Genomic DNA, 27,506 nt, shown 5'->3' with positions numbered 1-27,506 from the left:
ATAGGCCACTCCTGCAGACTGTCACCACCGTCTGCCAAGCTTGCTGATCTGTCCGGGCCACACACCCAGACCAACTTCAGTCTGCTCTACTACCACTTTCCTTCCTTCCACTTTCCACTCTCAAACTGATCTCTGCCTGCCTTTCCCGCCTCCAGGACTGTGAACTCCTCGGTGGGCGGGACCAACCGCCTGGCCCACACCCTGGTGTGGACATCAGCCCCTGGAGGAAGGCAACAAGGGTTTTTTGTCTGACTTCGGTGTGCCTGACCGGCAGTGTGGGGTGTGTAGGTGTTATCTGTGGCCCCTGGCTTGTCCAGGGCGCCACACTATGTGTGCACGTGTGCGTAATTCATGCAGTTACGCTGCGCTTTGTAGCGCAGCGTAACTGCATGCGTCCTGCATCCCCTGCACAATCTATGGAGATTGTGCAGGAGCCGTGCGCACGTGGCATATTAGAACGCAGCGATTCGGCTGCTGCCCGAATCGCTGCGTTATAAGAAGTGACATGTCACTTCTTCCGTGCGCTTTGCCGGCAGCCCCTGCTCTGTCTATGGCAGGAGCTGCATGCAGAGCGCACGTTCTCGCCGGCACCATGCGCTTCAGAACGCAGCTTTTCAGCTGTGCTCTGAAGCGCACCTTTTAGGTGCAGTGCAGAGGGCACACGTGCGCACATAGCCTTACATAAATGTTGCATGTGACTGTTACTTAACTGAAAAATGACAGCTCTAATAGAGCATGATGCCCCCTGAAGTAGATGTACCTGAGCACACGTATCTAGGAGAAGTGTTTAACACTAAACTACACACTTCTGCTTTATAAAGGGAGCGGTTCCTCCAGATTATGCATTTGTGCACATGTATTATCATTACTAATTTTCTGCATTTCCTTTCCCAGATTATCAGCCATTAGTAAGGGGAGTTGTCATGTCACACACCAGTCACGGAGCTCACAGCTGTCTGTGTATTATCACACAATTGGTGTCTCTATCAGCCTTCGTTTATCTTATAGGTGAAGTTCACACTCCTCCCTCCATTTTCCTCTTGGACTTCAGTAAGAACTAGAATTAGGAATGACAAAATAACATTTCAAACAAGAAACAACAGAGGAAACTCCCTTTAAATGATCTTCAGGGTTAGATTCCTGTCCTCCATGTCCCGTCCCCGCACTGTAAACAATGACACTTTGTGCCGCACATTAATAATATACATTAACCTGTTAGTCACACTGGGAACACTAAGAAAACAGCAGATGCTCTGCTACTGGCTGCACACAAAGCACCGCTGCGTAAGAAACTATTCACACCCCATTCTGTTTAACCTTCCAGCATAAACGCCTCCACGACACAGACAGCGCCACCACTTTCTACAACACCACCCTCACATCAGCTATTGATTCAGTCGCTCCCCTTGTGCATGGCAGAGTGAGACGAATCAATAGACAGCCCTGGCACAACAGCCTCACTAAAAAACTTCGGCAAAGGTCTAGGGCTGCAGAGCGGCGGTGGAAGAAAACGCACTCCCAGGAAGACTTCACCACATTCAAAAATGCAATTCACACATTTCGCTCAGTCCTCACCTCCGCTAAACACGATTACTTCAGAAACCTCATATCCTCTCTAACACACAACCCCAAACAGTTATTCAACACTTTCAACTCCCTCCTTCGCCCACCACTGCCCCCTCCAACCTCCCTCATTTCTGCAGAAGACTTTGCCACCTATTTCCAAGAAAAAATCGACCTAATAAGGCAAGTCTTCTCTGCTCAGCCACCACAACCCCTTCATGTAGCTGACCACTGCCCCTCTCCCATAAACTTCCTCCCCACCATCACCGAAGGAGAGCTTGCACGTCTTCTCTCAAAAGCGCACCTCACCACCTGCGCACTTGACCCCATGCCATCCCACCTCCTTCCCAACCTCACCACCATCCTTACTCCAGCCTTAACCCACCTCTTCAACCTATCTTTAACGACTGGAACCTTCCCCTCTGCCTTTAAACATGCAACAGTCACACCTATCCTAAAGAAACCTTCCCTCGATCCAACCTCTACTACCAGCTATCGCCCCATATCACTACTCCCACTTGCCTCAAAACTCCTGGAACAGCATGTCCATGCTGAACTTTCCTCCCACCTCTCCTCTAACGCTCTCTTTGACAACCTACAGTCCGGCTTCCGTCCACATCACTCTACCGAAACTGCCCTGACTAAAATCACAAATGACTTGCTTACTGCCAAAGCGAACAAGCACTTCTCTATACTCCTACTCCTAGACCTGTCCTCAGCCTTCGATACCGTTGACCACTCCCTCCTATTACAGACCCTCTCTTCCCTTGGTGTCAGAGATCTTGCCCTCTCTTGGATCTCTTCATACCTCTCAAATCGCACTTTCAGTGTCTCCCACTCTCACACAACCTCTTCATCCCACCATCTCTCTGTTGGCGTCCCTCAAGGCTCTGTCCTAGGACCCCTACTTTTCTCTATCTACACATTTGGCCTAGGACAACTCATAAAGTCCCATGGCTTCCAATACCACCTATATGCCGACGACACCCAGATCTACCTCTCTGGCCCAGATGCCACATCTCTGCTGTCCAAAATCCCGAAATGTCTATCTGCTATATCCTCCTTCTCCTCTCGCTTCCTAAAGCTCAATGTGGCCAAAACTGAACTAATCATCTTTCCTCCGTCTCACCTACACTCTCCACCTGATCTATCTATTACAATAAATAACACCACGCTCTCGCCAGTACCCAAAGTTCGCTGCCTCGGAGTGACCTTTGACTCTGCCTTATCCTTCATACCACACATCCAAGTCCCTCACCACCTCCTGCCGTCTTCAACTCAAAAATATTTCCAGAATCCGCCCTTTCCTCAATTTGCAATCTACTAAAATGCTAGTGCATGCCCTCATAATCTCCCGCCTCGACTACTGTAACATCCTCCTCTGTGGCCTCCCTGCCAACACGCTCGCCCCTCTCCAGTCCATCCTTAACTCTGCTGCCCGACTTAGCCACCTCTCTCCTCAATACCACCCCGCTTCTCCCCTCTGCATGTCCCTCCACTGGCTTCCAATCTTCCACCGTATCCAATTCAAACTTCTAACACTGACCTACAAAGCTGTGCATAATCTTTCCCCTCCGTACATCTCCGAACTACTCTCCCACTACACTCCAACACGTCACCTCCGGTCCTCCCAAGATCTCCTCCTCTCCTCCTCTCTCATTCGCTCCTCACGCAACCGACTCCAAGACTTCTCCCGAGCATCCCCAGTCTCCTGGAACTTGCTGCCTCAACACGTCAGACTATCCCCTACCCTTGCAAACTTCAAACGGAACCTGAAAACTCATCTGTTCAGAAATGCCTACAATCTACAATGAACTCGCTGCCGCCCGACCACCGTGCGGAGCTGCCGCCCGACCACCGTGCGGAGCTGCCGCCCGACCACCGTGCGGAGCTGCCGCCCGACCACCGTGCGGAGCTGCCGCCCGACCACCGTGCGGAGCCGCCGCCTGACCTACACCCCACCTATTGTCTCCTCCCCATAATCCTATAGAATGTAAGCCCGCAAGGGTAGGGCCCTCTTCCCTCTGTACTAGTCTGTCTACTGTAACTTGTATACGTATTTTGTATGTAACCCCCTTCTCATGTACAGCACCATGGAATTAATGGTGCTCTATAAATAAATAATAATAATAATAATAATAATAATAATAATAAAACACAGACAAGAGGACATGAAAACATTTTAAAAGCTTAATAGAATCTGTCACCAGGTTTTTGCCACATTATCTGAGAGCAGCATAATGTAGGGGCAGAGATCCTGATTCCAGCGATGTCACTTACTGAACTGTCTGCTGTCATTTTGATGGAAAAACTATCTGCTGCAGATCTGCTGAGCTGCACACTGTGCATAGACAGAAAACTACCCATCAATGGTTGGGGAATGGTTGGACTACCCAGCAACAGGTCAACTAAGCCTCTAAGAATAATCTCCTGCTGATAAAACTATTGTTTTATAACAAACTATATTACAAAGCTCAATAAGTGACTTATTGCTGCAATCAGGGGCTCTGCCCCTACCTTATACTGCTTTCAGATTAGGTAGCAAACACCTAGTGACAGATTCTCTTTATTAGGCTGCAGCCACATGGGGACTAATGTGATCCTCGCATGACACTGGGCTCACGCTGGCAGCACAGCAGGGCCAAGTGTCATGCAAGTGTCACTGCGACTGAGGTCCGATCATGCGATCGGACCTCAGCTGCGGGGGGCGGGCCGGCACTGAGGAGGGGAGGGCCAGCGCTGAGGAGGGGAGGGCCAGCGCTGAGGAGGGGAGGGCCAGCGCTGAGGAGGGGAGGGAGGGATTTATCTCGCTCTCTCCTCCGATACCGGCTACGGCCATTTTCGCTCTGCACTCACATTACACAGGTGTACTGCGAGTGCAGTGCGATCTTTCTCTCGCCCCATACACTTGAATGGGTGCGAGAGAAAGAGTCTTGCATTACACCTGCAGCATGCTGCGATTGTTTTCTCGGTCCGATTGGGGACGAGAAAATAATCGCTCATGTGTGCTGACACATAGGCTAATATTGGTCCATGTGGAACGCAATGTTTTATCGCATCCCACTCGGTTCGATTTTCATGCCGTGTGGCTTTTCCAGAGGATATAAAGTAACCCCCTTCAAGAACTAAAGATTAGTTTTAGTGGAACTTTAACGTGAAGCAGCCGTTTTGGCAGCCTTGTCCGCCTTCCCCACGGTCCTAACCTACTACTTCCTCACGAAATGCGTATATATATTTGTTTGTTTCATTCTCTTTGTATATATTTGTTTGTTTCATTCTCTTGTGTTTTTTCTTTGCAAGCAAAATAAATGAAGATAATAATACCAAAGAATATGTGATTGCAATCATTTTCAAGAAGAAACTGAGTATTATCTGACAGAATTGCAGGGGTGCCAATATTTTTTGCCAGCACTGTGTATATATATTATATATATATATATATATATATAATATATATATACAGTACATATTTTTTGCCAGCACTGTATATATATATTATATATATATATATATATATATATAATATATATATACAGTGCTGGCAAAAAATATTGGCACCCCTGCAATTCTGTCAGATAATACTCAGTTTCTTCTTGAAAATGATTGCAATCACAAATTCTTTGGTATTATTATCTTCATTTATTTTGCTTGCAAAGAAAAAACACAAAAGAGAATGAAACAAAAATCAAATCATTGATCATCTCACACAAAACTCCAAAAATGGGCCAGACAAAAGTATTGGCACCCTAGCCTAATACTTGGTTGCACAACCTTTAGCCAAAATAACTGCGAACAACCGCTTCCGGTAACCATCAATGAGTTTCTTACAATGCTCTCCTGGAATTTTAGACCATTCTTTGGCAAACTGTTTCAGGTCCCTGAGATTTGAAGGGTGCCTTCTCCAAACTGCCATTTTGAGATCTCTCCACAGGTGTTCTATGGGATTCAGATCTGGACTCTTTGTTGGCCACTTTAGTAGTCTCCAGTGCTTTCTCGCAAACCATTTTCTAGTGCTTTTGAAGTGTGTTTTGGGTCATTGTCCTGCTGGAAGGCCCATGACCTCTGAGGGAGACCCATCTTTCTCCCACTGGGCCCTACATTATGCTGCACAATCTGTTGGTAGTCTTCAGACTAATGCCATGCACACGGTCAAGCACTCCAGTGCCAGAGGCAGCAAAGCAACCCCAAAACATCAGGGAACCTCGCCATGTTTGACTCTAGGGACCGTGTTCTTTTCTTTGAATGCCTCCTTTTTTTTCCCTGTAAACTCTATGTTGATGGCTTTTCCCAAAAAGCTCTACTTTTGTCTCATCTGACCAGAGAACATTCTTCCAAAACGTTTTAGGCTTTCTCAGGTAAGTTTTGGCAAACTCCAGCCTAGCTTTTTATGTCTCGGGGTAAGAAGTGGGGTCTTCCTGGGTATCCTACCATACAGTCCCTTTTCATTCAGACGCCGACGGATAGTACGGGTTGACACTGTTGTACCCTCGGACTGCAAGGCAGCTTGAACTTGTTTGGATGTTAGTCAAGGTTCTTTATCCACCATCCGCACAATCTTGCGTTGAAATCTCTTGTCAATTTTTCTTTTCCTTCCACATCTAGGGAGGTTAGCCACAGTGCCATGGGCTTTAAACTTCTTGATGACACTGCGCACAGTAGACACAGGAACTTTCAGGTCTTTGGAGATGGACTTGTAGCCTTGAGATTGCTCATGCTTCCTCACAATTTGGATTCTCAAGTCCTCAGACAGTTCTTTGGTCTTCTTTCTTTTCTCCATGCTCAATGTGGTACACACAAGGACACAGGACAGAGGTTGAGTCAACTTTAATCCATGTCAACTGGCTGCAAGTGTGATTTAGTTATTGCCAACACCTGTTAGGTGCCACAGGTAAGTTACAGGTGCTGTTAATTACACAAATTAGAGAAGTATCACATGATTTTTCAAACAGCGCCAATACTTTTGTCCACCCCCTTTTTATGTTTGGTGTGGAATTATATCTAATTTGGCTTTATGAAAAAATGTTTGTTTTTTTTCATTGAAGACAAATTAAATGAAGATAAAAATACCAAAGAATTTGTGATTGCAATCATTTTCAAGAAGAAACTGAGTATTATCTGACAGAATTGCACGGGTGCCAATATTTTTGGCCAGCACTGTATAAACTGTACATACACACACATTATACATTCATCCAGTTATCCATCCATACATCTAGATAAATGTTATTGCAAAATTAATATTCACCTCTTCCCCCGCCCACCCCTCTGTGTCGGCGTCGGCGTGATTGGGTGCAGTCAGACTGCTGTATTTCTCGCCTGAGGATAGTATCGCAGTCCTAGGACTGGCCAGCAACTTTCCTGCCAAAGCATGACACCATGTATTTCTACGCAGCGGTCACTCAGGTCAAGAGTGCAGTCCGGGGATTGTAATGCAATCCTCGGGCAAGTAATACCGCAGTCTGACTCCACCCAATTACTGACGCTGGCACAGAGAGGTGATCAGGGGAAGAGGCGAATATTCATTTTGCAGTACCATACGTTTACCTTTGCGGCTCACAACTATAAATTTTCCAGGGCTTAGAGTAATACAATGGGGCAACAAACAGCAAGAAAAGCTACATACCCTGAATGGGCTGCTAAAGCCCTATTTCAGGATACTATTATATTGTGACCCGCACGTAAGGTTTATTTTTGGAGTATGGCTCTTTTTTAAGCTTGAATGATGGCACAATTTCCTCCAAATCCAAGAAAGAGCTGACATGACACATATCTAAAAATGTGCATCGTAGTAGGATTTCTGCATGGATAGTTATTGCAGCGTGTGGATGACATTTTCCATCTGAAATCTGTAATAATTCTAGTGTGTGAACATATAAAAGGTCATGAATACTTTTGCACAGATTTTTTTTTATTATTCATTTGTCCATTAGAGGGGTTCTCTGGTGAAAACAAGATATCTCCTATCAGTATATGGATAGGCAATAACTTATTGATTGATAGATGTCCGAACACTGGGTGCAGCACCAATCAGCGGAACGGGGAACTAGAATGGATTCAGTGCGAATGTTTGCCCGCTGCTATCCTAAGTCACTCAGCCTTTTCCGGCAGCTCCATTGAGAATGAATGAGGCGAGTGTTGGGCCTACACCAATCCACTCTATTATAATAGTGATGCCAGCTGGTGGTAATCCTAGTAGTAGAACACCCACCAATTACCTATTCTCAAGATAGGGGACAGCTTGTATTCATCGGAGAATCCGATTAATGCTAAAGTTTTTGTTGATTTTTTTTTCTTATTATTTTGTGATTGTAATGTTTAAGCAACTCCTTCCATAGCTGACTGGCATCAGCCCGTGATATTCTTGATGTAAAAAACACTGATTTTGGTGAATACCCTGATAAAACTGAATATGAAGCAGATTTATAGGCTTGGCAATTATTGCAAAAATATGTACACCCATATAAGAAAGTAATACAAAGAAAATAATTGGGATGAGTTAGATGGATATGAGCAATGTAAAGTCCAAGCAACAAAGAAATGGTCATTTCCCAATACCTAATTGTTGTTCCTTGCAGGCGGTCGATCTTCTTGTTTAGCTCTGCAATAATGCTGTGCAGCTCCGTGATTCTTTCCTCATATCGTAATGTTGTCCTCTCTTGGACGTCCTCATGTTCCCTCATCAGATGAGATTGTTCACACTAAAACATGTAAGTAACAGTTATTAGAAAAACAAAAGAGAAACCGGTAAAACATGAGGGAGAATGACTAGTCCTGAGTGTAAACTTAGGATAGAAACCTAAACAAATAAAGTAATAATAAAGTATAAAACCTGGCGGTCTAGTTGGAGCTTACACTACCCATTGGTTGTCTGGCTTACTTTATGCTAAAGCTTTGGTGCTATTTTGGCACATGATGCTCCCCTTCCTGGTAACCTCAGCCTTCTAGGCCATACCACCTTAACAGTAAAGCGAAACGTACGTTGTGTGTACCAGATGTCTCATGCCCCAGGATTCTGGAGTATTCAGCTTTGTAAATCTGCCCTATTATCTGAATCTTATCGTACAGGTAATACGGTCAGAGCAAGGAAGATTGCTCAGGAATTTCTATCATGTTCCCTTTGTTTTCTCTGTCCCATAGAAAAGAATAAATGCAAGAATGATTGTATATTATTTAAAAGACATTCATAAATGGTGGCAAGTTATAGAAGGTGTTGAAGTAAAAAAAATATATTTTATAGTACAGAATGAAATGAGCTTCCCCTGAAAGCAGTCCTATGTACACAAACTAGAAGTAACAAAAAAAGACATCTCAACTGAATTTTTGGAATTCTGTCTCTACACAGTTACTTGTCCTCCATGGGTTCCAGCTCCTCGCACCCACAGACGAGTTTGCCAGGGGAAGCAAGGTGCATCCAGGCTTTCCTCCTGCTGCAATATGTATTATAGGCGGCCATGAACAGCTGAGTAATATAACAATGTCTTAAAGGAAATCTGTCACTACTTGAACCTTTTTAAATTGTTAATATGGGCATACAGGTTATAGAATGCTGAAAAAAGCCATACCTGTCTGCCTCATAGCAGATGCCTTGTTGTGGATAAATCATCTTTTATCACTTTATATAAATGAGTTCTTCCAGGCTATGGGGTGGATGCTGCCTGGAAGATGACTTTGCCTCCAGAGATTATTTTAAATAAAAGGGTTGTTACCAGTGTGAGACAAGTAACTGACACAGAACAGCAGAAACTACATTTGACTTCTTGCAAAAACATTTTTTGCAACTCACCTGAGCTCTGCTTTATTGCAACAATATTGCAGCACTGTCTGCCTGTGAGATGGAGAATGAAGCTCAGAGGAACCTGCAGATGTGCCAGTTCTAATCAAATACAGTTCAGTAGTGAGAGCATAGAGCGGCCATCACACATCACACTGGTAATGCACCTTTTATTTAAAAAAAAAAAACAAAAAGCCAGCACCAAATGTGCACTTCAGCACTAAACATTCCAAACTGTACTTATTATAAAAATTTTGAGATTTTTGGCAAAAAAATTGCAATTTCTTGAGCTGCCTCGCCACGTCACGGCAAATCTCATTTGAGGCAGTCCTACACTACAATATTTTTATAAAATGTGCCATACGGCCTCACATATGAATAGTAGAACTGCTCTCAGCAGCACTCACCTGGTCTATTTCAATCCCGTACCCATGACTGAGTCATGGCTGTGGGCGGGACAGGTCCAAGCAAATGCTGCATGAAGTAAATAGCCTGTGGACAAAGCCTGATGACTTAATGTGAACAGTCACCAACCGCCAAAATCTAGACAGATGGAATACATCCCAAATTGGGGTGCATAGCAAGGTGGAGGTCAGCCACCGACCAATGGTTGGTGACTGTTCACATTAAGTCATCAGGCCTTGTCCACAGGCTATTTACTTCATGCAGCATTTGCTTGGACCTGTCCCGCCCACAGCCATGACTCAGTCATGGGTACGGGATTGAAATAGACCAGGTGAGTGCTGCTAAGAGCAGTTCTACTATTCATATGTGAGGCCGTATGGCACATTTTATAAAAATATTTTAGTGTAGGACTGCTTCAAATGAGATTTGCCGTGACGTGGCGAGGCAGCTCAAGAAATTGCAATTTTTTGCCAAAAATCTCAAAATTTTTACAATAAGTACAGTTTGGAATGTTTAGTGCTGAAGTGCACATTTGGTGCTGGCTTTTTGTTTTACCTTTTATTTAAAATAGGCTGTGGAGACGGAGTTATCTTCCAAGCAGCAACTGCCCCACAGCCTGGAAGAGTATATTTACATAAAGTGATTAAAGATGATGATATTTCAACAACAAAGCATCTGATAGGAGACAAAGGCCTAAACCACACGGCGAGAAAAACGGTGCGAGTGGAGTGCGATAAAACATCACATTACATTCGGACCAATATTAACCTTTGTGTCAGCGCACATGAGCGATTCTTTTCCCAGCCCTAATCGGACCGAGAAAACAATCACAGCATGCTGGACTGTAATGTGAGACTCTTTCTCTCTCACCCATTCAAGTGTATGGTGCGAGAGAAAAATCGCACTGCACTCGCAGTAAACCGGTGTACCATGAGTGCAGGGCGAGAATGGCAATAGCCGGCTACAGAGGAGAGAGGGAGATAAATCCCTCCCTCCCCTCCTCAGTGCAGGCCCACCCCCCGCAGCTGAGGTCCGCTCGCACAGTCGGACCTCAGTCGCAGGGACACTCGCATGACAATCAGCTCCCGCTGTGCTACCAGAGGGAACCGAGTATCATGCGAGGATCACACTAGTGCCCCGTGTGGCCCCAGTAAAAGGTATGGCTTTTTCAGTATTCTATAACCTGTAAACCCAAATTAACAGTTTATAAAAGGTCAAAGTGGTGACAGATTCCTTTTAAGTCCATCAAAATATGAGCCTCTACTGCGTTCTGTCTTACAGGAGGGGTGGGGGGAAGGGTACCAACCAAGTGTAGGGCCCCTCCACATGGTTTAACTGGGCATATAGACAGTGGCTCTCTTCATGAGATACCATACATCACATGGATGTGTCACCACATTTCATAATACCAACTGAGTACAATATTAAATATATTTTTTGGACCTGATGAGGCCTGTGTACTAATCAGTAAACCCAATACATCAAAATAATTAATGTATATAATATGGACCTTACAATTAGCTTTTTAGGAGTCAATCTAAATAGTGAGAGAACTCACGGGTCCAAATGTATTGAGTCTTTTCCCACCCACCCTGCAGCTTGTACTGAGCAGTGAGAAACTTCAGGAGCAGCAGGGAGGAGGAACACTGAGGAGCTGTCAATCACAAAACTGGGGCATAGACTGAGTTTATACCTTAGAAGTCCGATCATGTGAGCAGACCTCAGCTGCGGGGGGCGGCACTCAGGAGGGGAAGGAGGGATTTCTCCCCCTCTCTCCTCCGTAGTCGGCTATTGCCATTTTCGCACTGCACTCGCGGTACACCGGTGTACTGCGAGTGCAGTGAGATATTTCTCTCGCCCCATTCACTTGAATGGGTGCGAGAGAAAGAGTCTTGCATTACAGTCGCAGCATGCTGCAATTGTTTTCTCGGTCCGATTAGGGCTGAGAAAATAATCGCTCATGTGCGCTGACACAGAGGCTAGAATTGGTCCGAGGGGAATGCGATGTTTTATCACACTCCACTCGCACCGATTTTCTCGCCGTGTGGCTTAGGCCTTAATGGAGGAATATACTGGCTGACTGATTTGTTAAGTCAGCACATTAAGAGACTTTATTGCGGTATGTACTGTTGATATTTGGTAACAGATCCATGTTAAAGACGTTTTCCGTCCATTACAATGATATTGATAAGACACCTTTAGGTGGGGGTCCAATACATGGTATCAGCATACCAGCTCAACAGTCACTGAATTTTAAGAAATGTGCTGAGAGTACCGCCGCTTGATCACACTGTTTAGTGGCTGCTCACAGGTATTGCTGACCAGTGGGGGTTTGATGGTTGCCGGAGCCCCACTGATTGGATATGAGCACCTATCCCGAAAATAAGGCTACATGTACCAGCAAAATGGGACCACGTAGAGAATGGGCATTTACAAAGTCCTAAGGCCCGACGCCTCACAGAGATGTGCACTAATTGTTATTCTGGGAGACGTCTTATCAGGATTATATTATGTGTAAGGATGAAGGAAAATGACATGTTTGCAAAATGTTCTGTCAACACTCCTCACATTGACTAGCACTCTGCAGTCCCAAATGGCTGATTAGATTTTAGCACTGTCCAAAGAATAACTGCTGGTGGTTTAATAAGCACATAATATTAATGCCGCCTAATATAACAAGGCACGAGGTCCGCTCTTACAGCTGTGCAGCAATTAATAATTAATAGGTTCTCACAAACACTAATTGTTCCAGAGGATAAACTAATTCTGCCATTAAGATTTTCTTTCTATTCAATTGGTAAAATGCGATGAAATAAAGAAAAATGCAAAAAAACAGTTACAAGGCAAGTCTAACCTTAACAGGAATTTGTCACCAGGTTTTGGCTATGTAATTTGACAGCATGCTGTAGGGGTTAACAGAGATTTCAACTATATGTCTCTTATCACATGGTGTGCAGTTGTATACCTGAAATTATTGTTTTAGCGTCAGGAGATCATAATTGCCATACTAGGTCAATGAGATGTCATTTAGTCTGGCATGCTCCCGGCTTAGCTCCTCACGGTCTATAGACATTGTACATACAGAGCCTGATTTGGGCAGGGGCACCTTTGCATTGTTAAACCTAAAAACTTGGTGTTAAAATACTGTCTGCAGCCAGTCTAAGTGATACATTGTTAGATTCAGGGTCTCTGTCTACATTATGCTGCTCTGAGATGAGGTAGCAAAAACCTGCTAACAGATTCCTTTTCAGCAGTGATGATGACATAACACAACTATCCCACCATTTTTGCACAACCTGCTCTAGAAATCCACACAAAGACTTCCCTGCCTAATTCTAATCATTTCTACACATTTTACTAATGACCGTTCTGTCTATTATAGTTTTGTTTCTGTAAGATATTATGGGTTTTTTTTGTTAACATGGTGCAGCACAATCCTACATTCTGATGATTTAATAAAGCTGTATATCATGATGTCTGAAATGCTTGTAAGGTAAAAAGTAAAAAAAAGCCTTAAAAAGTAATCATTTTAATTTTGTTCTATAAAACTTTTATTACATAAATCGGATATCTTATTGTCACAATGTAATAATCTGTCTTCACTGAATACAGATCTTACCCAACGATGGAGAATTTTGAAAATGAATAATCAGTCTTAGCAGAAAAGATGGGAGGGCCCATGTTTACTTGGCCCTTCACAGCCTAAATATAGTAGCCCACAGCTGTCCCAGAAGAGGCGCATCCATTAAATGCTCCAATTCTGGTGCTTTGCCCACCTCTTCCCGATTGCCCTGGTGCAGTGGTAACACTTTTGGGATTTATGTCAGCTGTAAATTTACAGCTCACATCAAGCTCAGGGGTTAGTAAGAAGAGGAAACCATCAGACACTCTCATTACTAATCTGGCAAGTTTAAAGTTAAAAAAGACACAGACATTTGGGGTGAGAAAACGCTGCAAAAGTGTTGAAGGAACTGCAACACATGCAAAAACACACACACACGCATAAAAACATGCAATAAAAACGCACTGTGTGCACATAGCGTAAATGGAAAAACTGCAATAATTCTGTTTACCTATATCTTTTTTTTTTTTTGGTCTCCCCTATTTCCATTTCTATGATACACTGCGTTTGATCTGGCCTAACTCAGGTTTGTGGATGTACCGAGCCCAGCCTGCCTTTCTGATCCTGTGATCCAACACTAATTTTAGTCCTGCCTAACATGCCTGTTGCAGCCTCGGATCTGTTTGACTACGTCTTTCGCCCATGGACCTACGGTATTATCCTTCTGACAGTACTTGGCATTATTCTAGGGACTGCGACCTGGGTATGGGGAATATAACAGCGGTACAGACTCCATGCACATAGCATAAGCCCTAAACAGAGAGAAGAAATTTAGCCCATGGCATTGTCCTCGGCCATTACACGCGATTGCTGAAATGTCACTAGTCACCGGGGTTCTCTTTTGTCTGAGCGCTCCAGACACATCACGTTCAGTGCCAGCCTATTGCTATACCTACAAATAACATTGAGAGAAAAGTGGTGACCTGAAGATTAATAGAGACAGGACATCATTTGACTCCACAATCGGCAGTAAAAACCCAACTTACTGCGGGTCGTGCTTCTGTAATAATTTATAGGTATGCGGTCTGACAGCTCCGAAGATGAATGTTGCACTTCTTTCCTGCGATGGCCTTGTACACCCTATAAAAACCCAACTTATCGCCCATTATTAAACCACAGCAGTCAGTATATTTCTGTCGGAAGTGAGATTTATTACAGTGTACACCCACACATGTGATGATTGCAATAGGAAACAGCAGGTATTCTCTTCTAACACAAAGCAATAACAAACACCCAGCAATAATTTCACCGGTACAGGAAATTGAAGCGCACACAAGTAAATCTGCTCACCTCCAGCCAACACACATCAATATGGGGGAGAGTAAATAAATATTGTTATAGTCAATACACAAAGAGGTTTTCATACAAGAACGGGTATAAAGAATATTTTATCAATACTTGAAGACAGTCACTAAACCAGAATTCCCCTAATACAATTCCTTGGAACGCTGGAGCTCCTCGGAGGTCTGGAAAGAGGCTTCCCAAAACAGAACACTGGGAAACCTTATAAAGCAGGGTCATTAAACTGGTAGTAACCTGATCAGAGATGTATGCAGTATGGAGGTGTGCAAAAGCACAGGGATCTAAGGCACAATATGGAGCTAAGAACTGGAGACCAACAATTAGAGGTCTGATTTAGAGTAGAGGGTACAGAAAAGACCCCAATGATAATATAAAGAGGAATAGCTGATCACAACGAATGAATGTGCATCAAACTCCACATTCTAATAATCTAAACAGTGGAACCTTGGTTAACGAGAACAATCCGATCTGGGAGTGTGCTTGTAAACCAAGTTACTCGTTCAGCAAAGCAAGATTTCCCATAGGAAATCATTGCAATGCAGACAATTCGTTCCACAACCTGTTAAATGTCCCATTCCACACACATACAAACACACACACACACACACACACACACGTACAAACACACACACACGTACAAACACACACACACGTACAAACACACACACACATACAAACACACACACACATACAAACACACACACACATACAAACACACACACACATACACACACACACACACACACACACATTATGCTCACCTTACCTTCCGTTCCCTCGCCGGCCTCATGGAACTTGTAGTTCGCCCGTACACACTGTGTATCAGGTAACCATGCGACCGATGCCGACACTTCCGCTCCCAGCGCGCTGACGTCAAAGACAGGAGATGCTTGCCTCTGATTGGCCAGCGCGCTGCCTTTGAGTAGCGGCTGACAGCGGAAGTTCCTCCCTCGTCCCTACAGGATATGTATCGGTAACCATCACGACGAGGATGGACCTTCCCCTGTCAGTCGCTACTCCGGGAGCTTAAGTGTCGGCATCGGTCACATGGTTACCCAATACACAGCGTGTATGGGCGGACTACAAGTTCCATGAGGCCGGTGAGGGAACGGAAGATAAGGTGAACATAATGCGTGTGTGTGTGTGCGTGCTTGTCTGTGTGTGTGTTTGTGCATGCTTGTGTGTTTGTGAGAACTGCAAGAGCGGGTTAGAGCGCGGTGGATACACTGAACCGGAAGCGTGTGCGGTGAGTATTTTGCTCGTACAGCAAAGCTTTCTCGGAAACAGAGTTACAAATTTCCAGCAAGCTTTGCTCGTTCAGCAAAATACTCGCTAACTGGGTTACTCATTAAGCGAGGTTCCACTGTATTTACATTTGTTTTATTTACTTTGCACAATATAAAGAATCATCACTTTATATCACACAAGTGAATTTAAGTCCCTAAACTTGCATCTTTCATAGTGTTAAAGGGAACCAGTCATGTCCCCAAATGCGATTAACCTGCAGATATGGGGTTAACCTGCTGGTTAATATCGTTCTAAAGCTGTGGGGGCTACCATGCTAAAAGTATGGCTACCGGGAGGTAGTGAATTTTATTCCTCCCGGCAGCCGTTGCCAGTCAGCCAGAGGAGTGCCGAGTCAGCGCTCAGTGTACAGTGAGTGGTGCCTCTGAGCCTGCCCTGGCATTGAGTGATAGCAGGCTCTGCACAGATACACTACAGAGACGGCTGTCAGTCAATGTGCCAAGGCATGCACACAGCCACCGCTCACTGTACATGGAGTGGTGACTCTGCATGTCTCCAAGGGACTGCCAGGAGAGATCAAGTTAATTTGTAACTGGTAGCCGGGTTTTCAATGCAGCGATGCCACAGCTTTAGAACACTAGTAAAGATGAACTCCCTATAGTTTATTTTTCCCACTTAAAGGGGGTATTCCCATCTCCAAGATCCTATCCCAATATGTACTGTAGTGGGTGTTATAATAATATTCGCAAATGCCGTCAATTAGAAATGCAGTGTAGTTCTTCTGATTTGCGGTGTCTCTTACCTCATTTGCAGGGCAGTGCACTAACTTAGGTATCCATGACTATGACAGTTAGTGATCATAGCCATGGATACCTAAGCTACTGCAATGCCCTGCACATGAGGTAAGAGACACAGCAAATCAGAAGAACTACACTGCATTTCTAATTGACGGCATTTGCGATTATTATTATTACAGCCAATACATGCTGGGAAGGGATCTTGGAAATGGGAATACCCCTTTATTCTGTGCATAAGTGTGAGAAGAGTGTGTGACCCAGAAATGGCTTCTACAATGCAAGTCTCTAGAGCGTCAGAACGGGGCTCCATAGCCTTACATTGTAACAGAGATTTCCAGCTCATGCATAGAGCACATGAGAGCCGGGCAGCCTGTATAGCGGTCAGGAGCAGAGCGGGGCTGGATACCGGAGGCAGAGGCAGTAGACGAGTATATTAACACACTCACTACACTACATGCACACAGGTTCAGTGAGGAAAAAAAATAAACTTGATGGAAAGGAGTCTATAACCTGCAGATTAACCCTATATCCAGGATAGTTGAGAAGTTTCCCATTATAGAGCACCTGCTAAATCAGTGCCCACAATGATTTGTGAATACTATGCAATGACACAGTGCTGCAGCCTAATGCGTCCTGATACCAAGTACAAGGAGACTTCAGAATCGTTAGTAGTATCCACTGAAAAGGATACCTAGTGGCTGCTGATCCAGATTAAATTCTATCCGGACTAAATTCTTCAGGATTAAAATACGGTTTTATCACTTGCCGGATATAATGCACTTTAGGTTTAGTTAGATGGGGAGAAGTGTAGGGTAATGTATAATAAAGCAAATTACAAAAGTGGTTAGGGTGCAAGGATAGAGATTTAAAAAATAAATTTTAGGGGCCGGACCAACTCTAAGTAAAGCATGTGAAAAACACAATGGCATTATAGTGTATACTGTGTCCCCATATTACAATGACTACCAACAATAAAGCAGATTTTACAACCTTCTTATTCACAGGTTGTGTGGTCAGAATATTCTAGGAGCTTTACAGTTTAGGAAATGAAGAATGTAGATACCATATCCAGAATAGGATGAAGATACAGTCTTGCAGAACCCACTACTTCCATGTCACAACTAATGATGAGTGAGAGTGCTCGGCACTGCTCGTTACTCAATCGAGCATCGTGGTGCTTGACCGAGTATCATGGCCGCTCTTATATTTCGTCCATGAAACAATGACCACAATGCATAGGCTTGCTTCACTGCATGAGGGCCACGGGCACCCCAGGGAGCTAATTACAGTCTCTAAATGGCTCTCCCGGGGGATAAAACAACGTTTTCGGATGTAGTGTGACCAAAACGAACTAAAGAAAATAACCCCATCTTCCCTTCTGCTCTGTGCATGGTCAGCTGTATGTGGACGGAGACCAGAATTGCCAATCAGTGACTTCCATTATACTCCTTCTTCGAGTTGCGCCTGTCTGAGTATCTGATCTACTCGAATCTAGTAACGAGCATTGGAGTATTTTAGTGCTCACCCCGGTCTATTCCCTACACAGTCATGCGGTTCTCCAGCACTGCAGTCCACAATTCCCTGAATCTATATACCCTGCCTGAGACCCATGTGTATCGGTAACGTCCAGAATCACTGGATTTCATTCTGCACACGAGGGCTGGGATCACATTCTGAGCTCAGCATGTGCCATCTTTGTGGGAATGGTGCTGCCCTCTCCGCCTGCCTGGCAGAGGACTCTTTACAAGGTCACTGAATTACTTTGTGGCATAGGGGAATTACGTTTATGCAGGATTCACAAGACACTGAATTTCTCTGAAAAAATGAAAAAAAAAAAATATAGCAAACTTATTGGCTTAGGTGTGATATGCAATTCCTGGGCAGGGATAGATAATCCTAATTATGCCAGTGTATAAGACACAATGGGCGGCTTTCAGTAACCTCTTCTACCAGACACACCTTCCTGCTCAGAAACTATTTCACACAACAATCTTACAAGACTCTCCTCAGAATGACAAATCTTATGAAACTCCGACGTGGACTACAAGAGGCTGCTGTAATGTGAGAGTGAGGACGTCCTCCGGCAGCTCACCCAACGAGGATACACCCATCAGTAAGGAGTAACTCCCTATGTGCAGCTCCTCCACTCTGCTGTAATGTAAGAGTGAGGACGTCCGCCGGCAGCTCACCCAACGAGGATACACCCATCAGTAAGGAGTAACTCCCTTTGTGCAGCATCTCCACTCTGCTGTAATGTAAGAGGGAGGACGTCCGCCGGCAGCTCACCCAACGAGGATACACCCATCAGTAAGGAGTAACTCGCTATGTGCAGCTCCTCTACTCTGCTGCCCACAGTCAGTAAGGCCAAGCTTACACCACTATTGGGGCATTTTATGGATGTTCTAAATTAAATATTTGGGCAGAATCACAACTAAAGGCTGCTTTACACGCAGTGACATTGCTAGCGATGTCGCTCGTGAAAGCACCCGCCCCCGTCAGTTGGGCGTCACAGGGAAATCGCTGCTCGTGGCGCACAATATCGCTAGCACCCGTCACACTATACTTACCTTCCTAGCGACGTCGCTGTCGGTGGCGAAAAGCCTCCTTTCTAAGGGGACGGTTCGTGCGGCGTCACAGCGACATCATACGGCAGGCGTCCAATAGAAGCGGAGGGGCGGAGAGCAGCCGAAGGAAAGTCACGCCCACCTCGTTGCCGGAGGACGCAGGAACGGTGATGTTCGTCGTTCCTGGAGTGTCACACGTAGCGATCAGTGGTGCCTCAGGAACAACGAACAACCTGCGTCCAGCACCATCAATAATATTTGTGATTTGAACGACGTGTCAACGATCAACAATTATGTGAGTATTTGTGATAGTTATTGGTCGCTTGTATGTGTCACACACAACGACGTTGCTAACAAGGACGGATGTGCGTCATGAATTCCGTGACCCCAACGACATCTCGTTAGCGATGTCGTTGCGTGTAATGGGGCCTTAAAACTACGGTACTTCCCCAATCAGTCGAATTGGAAATCAAAATGTTTCCAGAGCTGAAAGGGCAAAGTTGGGATCCATGTGAGTGGATGAGAGAGTTTAGGTGTTTAATACACCTACGAAACAGGTTGGCCTCCTAGCTAGGCATCAATTTACCTATATGTGTCCTATATATGTTTTCATGGATAGGTCCCACACCCATTATAGTCTATGAGGCTGATCACGCCTGTATGTTTGCGGACAATGTCAGCATATAGATTATGGATACGTCTGTATTTAATCAGTCATGGATCAAAATCACCCATACAAAAGATCTATGAGTCTGTCCATATAGGAGTCTTCCATTTGCAGTCCATTTTTAAAAGGGAATCTAACATTGACAGATTGTTTAAATACGGTAATTTTGTTAAATGTATTTTTTTCTTTTTAGCTTTTTATCATATTTCAATTTGAATTAAAAATAAAAAATAGTAATCTTGTAATTTTTACACTGGTCACTGAAGCTTTCTACACTCATATTTCAGCTGTGCACATGATTGTTCATTGTGGCTGATGTTCATGTCTTTAGTAATAAAGCATCTAATGAGTGTGTGCAAAGGTCATTGTGAAGGGAGGAGCAGGGACAGGTGTATCATCACCTATCGTGATTAGTGGATCCTGTGTTAGCTGTGTATAAAGGTGTTACGGGTTACTGTAATAAGTCCTCTGATGATAAGGAAACCGCTGAAAACTGTCCTTGAAACAACAGGAAGAATGAATCTAAAAAAAAACCAAAACATCTAGTGGCCAGAGCAAAAGTACTAATTTTCGTTTTTATAAGTATAGAGACATGGGGGGAAAAAAAACACAAAACATTGCTATTTTTTTCTTTCATTTAAATACAAGTAAAACAAAAAACTGATTAAACCAATAGGTCATGATGACGGCTTCCCCTAGACAAAGTTGATGGAACTGTTGAACGTCTGATGTTAAAAAAATTAACATAGCGACCAAACAATGACAAAAAATCTGAAATCTGATCCAGAACACTGATGAGAAATAGGTCTAATTTTTTCGTGTATGAGGAAAAAAAAGGAACATCTGAATCAGCCTTGGACCTCATTTACACGGTGGAGTTTAAACATGTATGTGAAAAAGTGATAATGGTGTTTTGGATCTGAGTGTCACCCTTGTGTCTATTTCTAATCTCAGCGTCAATCAGTGTTTTCTAGGAATGGATAAATAAATGACAAGGCTTCTTCTATACTTTTCCATGTTAAATACATATAGCATATACATGACAGGCTGATGTGCTGTATGTGTTTCTCATGGACCTATAGAGTTGTATTGGCCTTCTTCATCCATGATGGCCAAAAACAATGGACATGTTTCCATGAGGTTTGCACAGACACACAATCTACATAAAAACACAGACATATCAATAGCAATACAGTTAATGGGTACATGCTGTATCCGTGGAAAAAAACAAAAAAAAACAAAACAGATGACACACATACCTGTGAATGAGGCCCTAGCAGAGTATATATTAAGGAGAATATGGTAAAAAACACAAAAAAAAAAAAAGGATAGCCATGTGCTGTGTATGGAACAGAAGGTTTTTAGGGAAAAGCATTGTAGCAACACAAATCAGTCAGTGAGGAGCAATCACACGGTAGGCTCCATTTCTGCGATTGTCCTTTAGAGCGTGTTGCACACAGAGGACGCAGTAATATAATGCTTTCTCCTTAGCCCCAGTGGAATCATATTTGTGGATTTCTACATAATTCATAACACACTGTGTAATTAGCTAATTAAATTCCAGTGGAAAACAAAGGAACATTTTTCATTCTTTAGAACAATTCCTTTCTTAATGCACAGACCCGGATTGCAGATGTGGAATGTGAGGACTTACCTGGGATTTTGCAAGCTTCTTCTCCAGTAGGTCTCTCTCCCGCTCCGTCTGCTGAAGGCGCTTATTTAGCTCCACTATGTCTCCTTTCAAGGAAGCCAGGGCTGCTAGATGGAGCTGAAAAGAAGGGAAACAACAATCACTAGAAAGAATTTTAATTTTTTGTGTTATTTTCCATTTCTTATAGAACTATTTTTTTTCTTACAGTTAAAGGGAACCGGTCAAGTGTAACCGCTCTTAACCTGCAGGTATGGTGTTACTCTACAGGGTAATCGCGGTTTGAACCTGCCTATCTCCTGCACATTGAGCGTCAGTGCCGGGAGGAAATTAAGTTTATTCCTCCTGGCAGCATTCGGGTTTCAGCCATGGGTTCAGTCACCGCTCTGTGGATGGAGAGCGGCAGCTGTAACCCCCCCTCCCGCACTGAATGACAGCCACCTCAAATGCTGAGCGGCTGTCAGTCAGTGCGGTGGACGGTTAAGGCTGCCGCTCTCCACACACTGAGCGCCGCCCCCATGACTGAAACCTGAACTCTGCCTGGAGGAATAAACTGCCTCTCCTCCCAACAATGGAGTCTAAAGGCCCCGTCACACTAAGCAACATCGCTGCTAACGAACAACTTTTGTGACGTTGCTAGCGATGTTGCTGTGTGTGACATCCAGCAACAACCTGGCCCCTGCTGTGAGGTCGCTGGTTGTTGCTGAATGTCCTGGGCCATTTTTTAGTTGTTGCTGTCCTGCTGTGCAGCACAGATCGCTGTGTGTGACAGCGAGACAGCAACAACTAAATGTGCAGGCAGCAGGAGCCTGCTTCTGCGGAGGCTGGTAACCACAGTAAACATCGGGTAACCAAGAAGCCCTGTCCTTGGTTACCCGATATTTACCTTTGTTACCAGCCTCCGCCGCTCTCACTGTCAGTGCCGGCTCCTGCTCTGTGCACATGTAGCTGCAGGACACATCGGGTTAATTAACCCGATGTGTGCTGTAGCTAAGAGAGCAGGGAGCCAGCACTAAGCGGTGTGCGCTGCTCCCTACTCTGTGCACATGTAGCTACAGCACACATCGGGTAATTAACCCGATGTGTGCTGTAACTAGGAGAGCAGGGAGCCAGCGCTCAGTGTGCGCTGCTCCCTGCTCTCTGCACATGTAGCTCCGTGCGCTGGTAACCAGGGTAAATATCGGGTTGGTTACCCGATATTTACCTTAGTTACCAAGCGCAGCATCTTCCACGCGGCGCTGGGGGCTGGTCACTGGTTGCTGGTGAGCTCACCAGCAACTCGTGTAGCGACGCTCCAGCGATCCCTGCCAGGTCAGGTTGCTGGTGGGATCGCTGGAGCGTCGCAGTGTGACATCTCACCAGCGACCTCCTAGCAACTTACCAGCGATCCCTATCGTTGTTGGGATCGCTGGTAAGTTGCTTAGTGTGACTGGTCCTTAATGTGCAGGCGCCAGGCAGGTTCAGAAGGCTATTAGCCTACAGATTCACCCCATACCTGCAGGTTAATTATGTTTTACACTTGACCGGTTCCCTTTAAGTGTCAATTAATGGGCAGGTTTAAAAAGCTATTAACCTGCGATTAACTCCATACCTGCAGGATAACAGTATTTATACATGTGACAGGTTCACTTTAAATGCACTCCAACAATAACCATAAAACTAAAATGTCCTCATGGTATCGTTTTTTTACACAAAGATTAAATAAAAATTTACAAAACCAAATACAAGTTTCCTATGTAAATAATGGCAATATATCTGTGAAAATCGGATGCAATGCAGATACTGTAGCCTAATTAGTTTGTGCTCCCATAGACTTGAATAGGTGAGCATCATCTAAAATTTGGAAGAAAACAGCTGCACTTTTTAGCCCACATGTACACTTGGTGAAGTACTCATCTGGACAGGCCTTTTCAATAACATTTGTCATGGTGTCCGGTTCTATTGGATCAGAACTCGGACCCATTCACAGACATGTAGGCGTTGGGCCACTATTTCTTGCAGACTATCTGTGAATTTGGCCTTATTGTGTGACACTGCCAGGATTGTTTTATTCTTAGGAATTAAGGATTCATCAATTTTTGTTGGTAGGAAACAAACACAATATTGAGATGATAAAATGATATATCATTCTCTATCCACGTAATATTGTATTTATTCAGCAAATCCTCAAGAAGTGAAATCCAGACATCTGATGAGATTACAGCCTGATCAGTTCAAAATCTACAAATAGGACATAACTGAGACCTGTGTTGGCCGTACCTGCTGATATTAGCAGGATCTGCTGATAATCTAATACATATGAAGGTGTCCTGACGTTCCCACGATGGCAGATGTTGGGAGGTGCCGAGTTTGAGGGATGGAGTCAGGAGTGATCGCTGCCGGCCATACGTACAGCTAACTATGACAACCTTTACATCAAGTATCTTCTTGAACTTTCCTTCACTCTTTCCCTGCACCAAAACTTTTATTTTATTCTCTTTAAAGGGCATAATTGTAGTGCTGATTAATAGTGCCCCGATCATGAGAACACACCATACATCTTCCCATGAGATAGCAGGTGGTGGCCTTCAGGAAGATTCCCTTATAACTAGATTAATTTGTCAGATGAGGTTGCGGCTGGAAAGGAAGGTTTTTTCCTCTGCTCTGTATGAGATTCAGGTAGAATCTGATGTCGGCATCAGTGCTCCTTACAAGACACTTATCTCAAAATGGCCATGTGAAGCAATCAGAAAAGACATTTATTCAGGTAATCTTGTTGTTCCAGAGGCCTGAGCACATCCAATCAGAGTAAATGTGATGTATTACTTTAGCATGAAAAGTATTTTTTTCTGTGCAATCAACCCCTTCGTCTTCAGCCGGGAACTTGGACAACTCCATTCTAGTGGCCCTTGCTGATTAAACCTGGTTTACAGGTGGTTAAATTCCAAATAGAGACCGGATCGTTTACGCTCTGTATTTGTGCTTTGTATTTTACGGTTTACTAGATAGGAGAGGTGAATATTTTATGGTCCTAAAAATGGATGCAACGCGGATTATAAAACTAACAAATGGATCCAAATAAATCCAACACACTGCAAAAAATAAAAACATTGACCCCAAAAAATAGAGGAAAAAAAAACAAAACTTATGTGAAACCAGGAAACTTGGTCGATACATTGGTCTATAGAAACCCCACATGAGGTTAGGAGTAAATCATCAAAATGCAACACAACGATGTAGACATCAATATAGACTAGGAAAAGGAGAAAAATCCATAGAAATATAAGCAAGTGATTGTTTATGCCAGGCCTGGGGAACTTCCAGTTTCCCCGCAATGTCACTTCTTCCAATGCATGGGCAGATTCAGTGGGACCACAGTGCTTGGGCTGCCGAACCTATTTTGCCAGCTGCTGGCCCTAAAAGTCCTCCCTAGACAGAGTGCGTGTCTGCAGCATTCGCTATAGCAAACGCAATGATTGATTACATTCATACATTATGCATTAGCCAGCATCAGGACTTTCTTTGTGGATCCTGTGCTCCAGTCACAACGATGAAAGAAGCAGTCATCTACGTAATGTATATACAACACCAGTCTCAGTGTCTCCTATGTGATGTACATACACCAGCCTCAGTGTTTCTTATGTGGTGATTATTCACCAGCCTCAAGGTCTCCTATGTGATGTATATAAAATCAGCTTAAGTGTCTCCTATATGGTGTATATATACCAGTCTCAGTGTCTCCTATGTGATGTACATACACCAGCCTCAGTGTTTCTTATGTGGCGATTATTCACCAGCCTCAAGGTCTCCTATGTGATGTATATAAAATCAGCTTCAGTGTCTCCTATATGGTGAATATATACCAGCCTCAGTGTCTCCTATGTGATGTATATACACCAGCCTCAAGGTCTCCTATGTGATGTATATAAAATCAGCTTCAGTGTCTCCTATGTGATGTACATACACCAGTCTCAGTGTCTCCTATGTGATTTATATAAAATCAGCTTGTGTCTCCTATATAGTGTATATACACCAGCCTCAGTGTCTCCTATGTGATGTACATACACCAGCCTCAGTGTTTCCTATGTAATATATATATACACCAGCCTCAGTGTCTTCTATGTGATGTACATCAGCCTCAGTGTCTCTTATGTGATTATTCACCAACCTCGGTGTCGAATATGTGATGTATATAAAATCAGCTTAAGTGTCTCCTATATGGTGCATATACACCAGGATCAGTGTCTCCTATGTGATGTACATGCACTAGTCTCAGTGTCTCTTATGTATTTTATATACACCAACCTCAAGGTTTAAGTGATGTACATACACCAGCCCCAGTTTCTCCTATGTGATGTATATACACTAGCCTCAGGGTCTCCTATGTGAAGTATATACACCTACCTCAGTGTCTCCTAAGTGATGTATATACACCAGCCTCAGTGTTTCCTATGTGATGTATTCCCAGTGTCTGAGCACAGTTCGGACCAGTGATCGTCATTATTCTGAGCCATCAATTCAGCAGAGAAGCAGTGAGCTCATGAACATTAGAGATTATACACAATCCCTTTAGACATAATTGTAGGCAGTTACATATGCACACAGATGCCTTGCCAAAATTAAACACCATCAGTAAAGATGCATTTAGACGGTTTGTCTCCATAAATCATGAATGCATACTGTCAGCAGCACCTCCAGTGTATACAGGGAGATGTGCCATCAACAAAGATAACTTAAGAATGCATAAATTGCCAAATCAGCTGAGCATTTCCTGCTCGCTAGCTGATCAGTGGCACTTTTACATGAGCCAACGATGGGAGTGAGCATTTTCTTCATCACTTGTTCAATGGACATAATTTCGGCCCATGAAAATGGACCAATAAAAATGTCTTAATAAAAACTTGACTTTCTTTAAAAAGTTTATGAAGTATTGGGATGTCTGGCATCTACATCCAAAAAACATAATTCATCAAACATATCTGGACTCTTAAAAGGTTAGAATTCCCGAAACTTAGTTAAGTTTACAAAGTTATTGGTTTCCTTTACTTAAATTGTCACCATATTTTGGTCTGTGAAATATTTTAATTTTTCATGGTTTCGAGTTGATTGCTAATTATATCACACAATTGACACTCCTTTATGTTTTACTGTGCATGGCCCACCGATCCTTACCAATACCGAGCAAGACAGTGTAAGGCTATGTGCGCACGTTGCGTACTAGCCTGCAGAAATTTCTGCAGCGATCTGAAGAGCACATGTGCGCTTTAGATCGCTGCAGAAATGTCCGTAGTGAGCGCCGATTCCATGCGCTCTGCCTGCAGCTCCTGCCATAGACAGAGCAGGAGCTGCCGGCAAAGCGCAGGAAAGAAGTGACATGTCACTTCTTTTTGCGCAGCGCTTCGGCAGTAGCCGAAGCGCTGCGCACCGAGACGCCACGTGCGCACGGCCCCTGCACAATCTCCATAGACTGTGCAGGGGACGCAGGACGCATGCAGTTACGCTGCGCTGCAAAGCGCAGCGTAACTGCATGAATTTACGCAACGTGCGCACATAGCCTTACTTGGTTGTTTTGCAGCAATGCTTTGTCAAACATCTCATTAACTCTTTTCTGTTTTATTACATGCTTCTCTTATTATTTACTTGTAATCCTTCTTATAAAACTTAATAAAAAATAAAAAGTTATTGACTTGCTGACATAACAAAATATTTGACTGGGCCCAGAAAGCAGTTCTGTAGTTAACGAACAATGGAGGGAGACACAATATAAAATCACGCATAGAGCCATCTATGCTTTTGACCTTCCGGCTACCTCTCAAACCAGACAGGATCATTCAATGCCCGAAATACAAACTTCCCTCTACTGATTTGTTACACGGCTTATGGTTGTGCCCACGGTCAACAGAATTTTGGGAGAAGATTACTAAATTGATTGAAACTATATGG

General features: G+C 43.9%; 1 protein-coding gene across 3 annotated transcripts in view; it reads right to left on the bottom strand.

Moving 5' to 3' along the window:
- Positions 1-27,506, bottom strand: part of MCC (MCC regulator of Wnt signaling pathway) — a 498,291-nt gene that overhangs the window by 188,322 nt on the left and 282,463 nt on the right. For all 3 annotated transcript variants that reach the window (XM_075325006.1, XM_075325007.1, XM_075325008.1), the window contains 2 exons: positions 21,591-21,704; positions 8,119-8,261 (listed from right to left, as the gene is read on the bottom strand). In XM_075325006.1, coding sequence (XP_075181121.1) covers positions 8,119-8,261; positions 21,591-21,704 — 257 coding nt within the window. The remainder of the gene's footprint in view (positions 1-8,118; positions 8,262-21,590; positions 21,705-27,506) is intronic.

Source organism: Anomaloglossus baeobatrachus, chromosome 1 (genome assembly GCF_048569485.1).
Source record: "Anomaloglossus baeobatrachus isolate aAnoBae1 chromosome 1, aAnoBae1.hap1, whole genome shotgun sequence".
Taxonomy (NCBI): domain Eukaryota; kingdom Metazoa; phylum Chordata; class Amphibia; order Anura; family Aromobatidae; genus Anomaloglossus; species Anomaloglossus baeobatrachus.
The sequence above is the reverse complement of the archived record's forward strand: the minus strand, read 5'-3'. Positions and strand labels throughout refer to the sequence as shown.